The 8,029-nt window shown below is 33.2% G+C and overlaps 1 protein-coding gene across 1 annotated transcript in view; it reads left to right on the forward strand.

The window, feature by feature from the left end:
* The window catches only part of LOC117170994 (chitotriosidase-1-like), a 108,571-nt gene extending 101,477 nt beyond the window's left edge, over nt 1-7,094 (forward strand). The window contains exons 4-8 of the mRNA XM_033358039.1: nt 2,200-2,470; nt 2,586-2,982; nt 3,911-4,073; nt 6,575-6,863; nt 6,941-7,094. Of these exons, the coding sequence (XP_033213930.1) occupies nt 2,200-2,470; nt 2,586-2,982; nt 3,911-4,073; nt 6,575-6,863; nt 6,941-7,094 (1,274 nt within the window). The remainder of the gene's footprint in view (nt 1-2,199; nt 2,471-2,585; nt 2,983-3,910; nt 4,074-6,574; nt 6,864-6,940) is intronic.
* Nucleotides 7,095-8,029: the final 935 nt, after the last annotated feature.

Below are 8,029 nucleotides of genomic sequence, written 5' to 3' on the forward strand. Positions count from 1 at the left end.
ATTACGCCATGCCGTTTTGCAAAAAATTTCCATTCTTTTCTTTTTTGATTACAGAGCGTCAAATTAAAGCTTAAATTTTCAAACCACTAGAAATACATTTTTTAAACACATATAAAAAGTTTATATTTGAGGAATTGTCCAATTCATTCGAAAGTAACCAATTAAGTAAATGTTCAAGAAAGTAGTTCAAATTTTAACGGAGTAGTTGAATTTTAACTAAAAAGATAAATTACGAATGAAGAATGTTACATATGATTGTACAAATAAAAGCTATCAATTTTAAATAAAAAATCAAAATATTGCATTGTCAGTTAATCATAATTAACTTCTCTAAAAAATAGTTGGGTTTTTATATTAGGTTCTATTAATTCAGTTCACACCTGATCGAAAAACAAGACGAAGTAGAATTTTCTTGAAAACAAATAAAAAAATTTGCCCGTTGCGCAGGCGCGTTCTAAATGCGCGCTTTGCGCCAAGTTTGAACGCGCCTAGGGAGCGTGGGTACACTCTAGCGCTTCATGCTCGTTTTCGTACGTTTAATGCATACACTTCAACTATATTTTTTAAGTATCATAAATATTGTAACTTGAATCGAAAACTGTTATGAAAACTTCTGAGGAATTCCAGTTATAAATTGAACTCGATTATTAGATTATAGGTTCAGGTCTCTTTGTAAAATAAAACGATGTTGATAAAAATGAACAGCATATTAGAAGTAGGTATTTTCTCAATATAATGTTAATCAAAAAATACCATTTTTACTTTACTTAATAGAGAAATTAAGTCGTAACCTTTGATTCGATCCGTTCATACTTCAGTTCTAAGATAACTCTACTATGATTTAATAATCCTGAACATTTTCAATTTCCATTCGAATTAAAAAATTTCATTAAAATAATTTGTAAATTAGATTAAAATCTACTAAAAATAACGGTTTAGGCTCACGATTAGCTCAACAACAAAAATTGCGTATTCTTAACAATTATCTAACTTTTTGAATTTTGGTCTTTTTCAAAAATCTTATGAAAATCGCTGTAAAATAATTTTTTTCATCCAGAAGGAATTCGGATTATTATTTCTTAATCTATTAAAAATACATTTCTTTCAGTTTTTGAAAATTTTTAAAATGTTCAAAAGCATATAACTTTTTTCATTTTTATCGAAATTAAAAAAAGTCATTAGAATAATTTGCAAATCTTTTGGTAATGTACCAAAAAATTTCACCACAATTTCTGAAATAGTTTCATAATATATTTGATATCTTGTTAAAACTTTCAACGAAATTTCCTAATCTATCAGAAATTTTTTGTCTCCCTTTTTTTAACATTTTCAAATTTTTGGAAAATGTGTATAAATTCTCTAATTTCCATTGACATGAAAAATTTTACTTTGATGCTTTGCAACTCTTTTATCCGTGTATATAAGAAACTTTTACAAAAATTTCTAAAATTTGAAAAGAAAATTTTGAAAACGCTCCGAATTTTGTTATTTTTGTTGGAAATATCTGGTTAACGAACTAACCCTTTATTTCGGAACCCTTAAAAATTGTATCAAAGGCTGACTCGATTGGACAAATCCTTTAAAAGTTAGCATTGCTACAGCATTCAGGTAACAGTACATAAAGACAAACAGACAAACACCGACCAAATGTTATGATTTGCGAACTTTGTGTGCCGAAACGTGAAGATCCGCCAAAAATCAGATAGAAAATTTGGACCATTACATTACACTCTCATGAATGAGAATGTAAAAAGAGGAATTCTTAAAAAGTCAGGTAAAGTGTGTGAACTGTGTAGTCTATACTTGGATGACTCATTTATGAAATAAAATCACTTACTTGGCCCTGAAAAGCGTGTCCGACGTATTTTTCTATAGCCTTGTTCGCGTCTTGAATTTTGATCGACTAATTTTTACTTTCGCTCCGCAAATTTCGCTTTCGCCATGCAACTTCTAATTTTGCCTCTCTAATTTTATTTTGGCGCCACAAATTTTACTTTCGCGTCGCTGATTTTACGTTCGCCTCACAGATTTTACTTTCGCCTCGTTAATTTTACTTTTTCCACGCAAATTCGGGTTGCGGAAAATATATACTACTTTCTCCCCTATTTTCAGATGTAAAAGGAGGCCTTTTCGATTGCGTGTGGAATAAAACAATGAATATTGCTATTTTTAAAACTAAATCTTATTATTAATTTACAGATATGATTGGTTGTTACTATAATAACGAAGAAGGTGATCAACCCGATGAAACTCTAAACATAGAGATGATCGATGTGTCTATTTGCACTCACTTATATTTCGGCATGGCTGAATTTGATATAGATGCAAATTTGACTGATGGATTTACAAACCTAGACCCGAACGAAATTGAAAGGATTAACAATCTTCGAGAAAAAAACAGAGATTTAAAAACCTTAGTAACCATGCGGGAATCGTTATGGGATGATGATAGTAACAAAATTAACAATACGTAAGTTTTATATTTCTAGCCAAGATTAAAAGTAGAATTACGTATTATTGAAATTGATAAAAAGTTTTTCATGGAGTCATTATCAATGAACATAATAATTTTAATCACTTTATAGAATATTCTTAAACTCGACTCTGCGAGAAAAACTTGTTAATAATATTGTGGACATCGTACAGAAATATAAATTCAATGGTATCCAGCTAAATTCCTTAAATCTAGCTGAAAATGATGCAGTTGATTCTGATAAGCAGAATTTCGTTTTACTCTTGAAGGCACTCAGAGAAAAATTCGATAAAAACGGTTTGATTTTAGCTTTAGTAGTTGATGCTAGAGAATCGACTGCAGAAAAATATGATATTAAAGGAATATCGAAGTATGTAAGCTTTATAAATTTGAAGGCTTACAATTTTCATGGAGATTTTTATAAAGATGAGGAAATACGGAAAGCTGGCCATATTGCTCCACTTTACCCTTCATCAAAGGAAAATGCGGAGGATCGGAAACTGAATGTTGTAAGTACTTTTGCTGGGAGAAAATTCTTTGAAATGAGTCAAGTGCCCGTAAACAATAAGACATACACCATTTTAATTTATAATACAAATATATTCTAAAATACTTCATCTACTAAGAAATAGTTCAAAAAGATTGACCAAGACGGAGGGGGACATTTGACTGTACCATCAATTTTAACCTTGAGGTGAATTTTCCATGTCAAATGAAGGTAAGACCCTTTCCTTAAATGAGAACCCCTATTTTTGACTGTTGATTTGAAAAGAGCGGGAAATTTCATGTCAAAAATGGTTTTTGTGACCTTGAAAGGTAAAAAAATAAGGTCAAATGTCTGAGAAACGACCAGATGCACTTATTCTGAATTGTCTTGGTTTTTTAGGGTCAACAAACGTTCAAGATGCTTCACAAAACTCGATGAAATGGATGTACATCACCTTGACCTTCATGACCTTCAGGTCATATTTCAAGCTCACTTAAAGGTCAATACGATTTTTCTTATATTGAACTCTGTGCCCGGATGAATTTGTTTTGTAGACTTCATGCTGTGAATTGATATCACAACCCAGGCAGTATCAATTATTTCGGATAAGATGTAAAGAGTGTGACTATGTAGTTACAAAAGTGACCATCTTGACAATGTCATTTCTCTGTGACGAGCTACAAAAAAAAGACACTTTGTCCTCACTTTTAGCGTCACACAGAAACAATGGCGTGGACATAGTAAGTTCTGTTTCCTTTGGAATGCTTTCGTGCCGTGAGTTCTCTTTACCTCTCAAGTTTCGAGTGATTGATTAACGTGAGTCTCTTTGCCTCGCACGTTTCGGGTGGTTGATTGGGGGGGGGGGGACGTTTAAAAAAATGTTTTCTTCATTTTTTAAATTTAATTTTCTGAATGGAGATCCTTTCAAGAATATTGTGTGAACATTTGAGATGAATCGGAGCAAAACTAACGAGGATACAGCGGTTTTAGCAACCGCGCCTCATACACGACTCAGCGCAGAACAACACGACTCAGAGCTGAAAAAACAGACAAAAGAAGACAGGATTCGTCGTAGACAGGAGCAAAAAGATGCTTTAGACATCGTGGATGAGAGTAACATTCTTTATGGACCTGGCATCGATTATGAATCGATTATGTTTTATTTCAGATTGTTTAGTGTTCAAAACTTTAAAGCTTTTTTGCCACAAATCACGTTTCCAAAGTCGGTGCTCCTCCTAATCTCAAAACTAGTGTACCGATCCTTTTGAATTTTGGTATACTATTTTTGTACATAATTTACGAGGTAACGCTGCAGATTTTTTTTCTAAATTTATTAATAGGTTTTATTTTGCAATAACAAATTATCTGATTTTTTTCGCAAAAAACGCGTTTTTCAATTCAAAGTGTTCCCAAAAAATTAAAATTTCGAAAAACCCGCCCAGCGTTGCCTGGGCCTTGTCGCTCTACATTGCTACCAGTGTTACAATCAGCTACGGAGTAACTGTTCGAAGTGCTCTCTATTGGCTTGAAGGCACAACAAACGTAGACGTCTTTCCAAACCCCCAACAGTTTTCAGCAAAGTTTCTAGAGAGATGGCTGCGCAAGTTGCCCGAATCCTTTCCATCAAACTTCTTTTCTTATGCTTCGCTGAGCAAAAACTACATTTTTAATATCTATTTGTGTCTACAAACCAATGGAGAGCACTTCGAACAGTTACTCCGTAGCTGATTGTAACACGGATCGCAATGGTGAGAGGCATGGGGACTCATGTTAAGAAACTACCCAAAACGTGAGAGGCAACTGAAACTCACGACAAGAAAGCACCCCAAAGGAAACAAAACTTCCTATGTCCACGCCGCTGTTTCTGGGTGGCGCTGAAAGTGAGAACAAAGTGTCTTTTTTGTGCAACTTTCACTTTTGTAACTACATAGTCACACTCTTTACATCTTATCTGAAATGATAGTTTTACTGCCTGGATGTGTTGGGGGGGGGGGGGGGGGGGGGGGGGGGGGGTGTTGCGATAACAAACGAATGCCCGAAGTCTACAAAAAAAATTCATTTGGACACAGAGTTCAATCTAAGAAAAATCGTCTTGATCTTCAAGTGACCTTGAAAATTGAACTCAAGGTCAAAATTGATGGTACAGTTAAATTTCCCCCTCGGTCTTGGTCAACCTTTGTCCAAACCATTTCTTCGTAGAGAAAGTATTTTAGAAGATATTTGGGATTATAGATTGTAATGGGTCACCGTGTATAAAGCGAAGTTATAATCATTCACTTATAAATCGTTTGGAATTTTTAAAACTTGCTCATTTTTACAAAATAAGACAAATTTAATTCTAGTTTAGTTTAATTAATTGAGTTAAAATTGTTCACTGTCAACATCTGAGATTCGAAATCTTTCTTTTTTCTTGAGAATATTTGCCACCAATATTTTTTTTCACTTAAAATTTGTTTTTTCTTGTTTACAACTAAAAAATATTCGATACGTATTTTTTTATTTCAATATGACACGCAAAGTTTTAGACAAAATTGAGAAAAATGTATGTTCATAAAAAATTGCCTTTTTTCAATTGCATTTATACTATAATATTAAACAAAGATGTGAAAATTCATACGGAAGATGAAATGTGGGCTTTTTCCTCAACTTTCGAATAAAGTATACCAAAACCCACTTTAATTATTTATTTAATAACATAAATCAAATATTTAAAAACAAATAGATTTTTTTCTTAAATTTGGGCCTGTTTTTTATGTTTTTATTTTTTTTATTTTAAAAAGTGGCCTAAATTTTTTCCTTGATCTGGTGAAAATTTTGGAGTAGGTAGTCAAACACTTTCGAAGCAACGAATTCTTGAATATCAGTCAATTTTGAATATGTTATATTAACAACATAAAAGTATACGATCTTGAAAGTTGATGGTTGTGTTTTACTTATCATTTAGGCAGTTGAGTCCCAGTCCGAGCGAGTCGCGCTTGGGGCACACATCGCGCGCGCGAGCGGCTATTCAAAAATGCATTGCTTTGAAAGTATTTGATTACCCATTCCCAAATTTTTACCAGATCAAGAAAAACGTTTAGTCCACTCTTTAAAATAAAACAATTAAAAGCAGGTCCAAACTGAAAAAAATTGCTTATAAATATTTGATTTATATTTTTAAATAAATAATTAAAGTGGACTTCAGCATACTTTATTTGAAAGTTTATAAAAGGCCCACGTTTTATTATTTGTATAAATTTTTATATCTTTATTTAATATTGCTGTATAAGCAATTGAAAAAGGTACTTTCTTATGAACATAAACATTTTTTTTAATTTTCTCTAAAACTTTGCGTGTCATATCCAAATAAAAATACGTATTGAATATTCTTGAGTGTTAAACCAGAAAAAAATATTTTACAATTTTTTGTTTTGTATCCAATAAAGTAATATGAGAATTTTCCCCCCACAAATCATAAACAAATTCTTGCAATCAAATTTGCAAAACTCAGAATCCTATGTTAATGCACTTTTCATTCGTTATATTCATTAAACTGCGCCGATTAAGAAAACAGTAACCCCGCTTAGCCCCATTCTACAGAACTATAATTTCATATGATGATTTCTTACAATCAGTTTGTTCTCAGGATTACATGGTGAAATACTGGCTTTCGGAAGGTGTGCCTACAAGCAAGTTAATACTGGGAATTACATTTCAAGGAATATTTTACACATTAGCTGATCCAAAACAAGCTGGTAGGGACGCACCAGTTGTTGATTCTGTAAAATATTCTTTATCGACGACAAGCTATTACTATACTTGTCCAGAGGAAAATGATCGAGCATGGAGGCAAATCTACGACAAAGAACAGCAAGTGCCATATATTTACAAAGGGAAGGACATGACTGCCTATGATAATGTCGAGTAAGTCTTTACAAAAAAATTGTTCAGTTTTTATTTCAATACACATCAGAATATTTCATTAAAATATTTATTTTCAGGTCTATTAAGATAAAGGCTGAATATGCTAAAAGTATGAAGCTTGGTGGTGTATTCGTGGATAGTTTAGAAGACGATGATTTCACTGGACATTGTGGAGGAGAGAAGTCCCCACTTCTGAAGGCTGTGAACCAAGTTCTGAGAGACAAGTGTTAGATTCTTGTATATATCCAAATTCGAAAAATAAAAAATTGATTGAACCACTATATTTTTCAGTATCTAGTAACTTATTAGTAGCCGTGCATGAATTGCGTAAAGTCTTTTGGTGGGGGGGGGGGGTTCAAGGACTTTTCTTTGCTCTATTACATTCCTTATGAACGATAACACCGGCACACAAAAAATGTGGTCTGTCCGTCAAACTACACTAGCATATCTATATGTTTTTGGGGTCTTTGAATTTGAATCCGTTGTCCAAATAACCAAGTTGGCTCGTATTTTTCTAAAAAATGAAAAAATAGACGTAAAATCGACAAAAACAGCGATTTTTCAGGTATATTTTTGAAAAAAAAAAATATTTTTTCTCTCCCGGTGGATTTAACCAACATATTTATATGTCTTCTGGGTCGCTGAATTCGAATCTAAGGCCCAAATAACCAATTTGGCTTATACTTTTTCGAAAATCGCAAAAATAGACGTAAAATCGGCGAATAGTAGTCAATTTGACCCAGTTGGCTCACATTTGATCGAAAAATGCAAAAATAGTGGTAAAATCGACGAAAACAGAGGTTTTCATGCATATTTTTGCAGAAAAAAAATATCTTCATCCCCTGTGGACTCCCTGCAGATTCCCTTTGCGTCTCATGTTCCTGCGTCCCGGGAACAACGTCGTGGACGTACTAAATTCTGTTCCCTTTGGGGTGCTTTATTACCGTAAGTCCCCTTGCCTCTCACGCTTATAGGGTTCTTTTACTTTTTATTTTTATTTATATCGCTTGTATCGAACCCTTTTGTCCTCAAAAGACCTACATAGTGGATTTCGCTTTCTTTTGATACGAGGGTAGTTCAATAAGTCCTTAGAATGACCAACAGATGGCGCGCGAATCGCTCCAAATCATCTGTTTTCAGTCAGGACCACTCCCGACTAGATATAT

Source organism: Belonocnema kinseyi, chromosome 4, assembly GCF_010883055.1.
Source record: "Belonocnema kinseyi isolate 2016_QV_RU_SX_M_011 chromosome 4, B_treatae_v1, whole genome shotgun sequence".
Lineage (NCBI taxonomy): Eukaryota > Metazoa > Arthropoda > Insecta > Hymenoptera > Cynipidae > Belonocnema > Belonocnema kinseyi.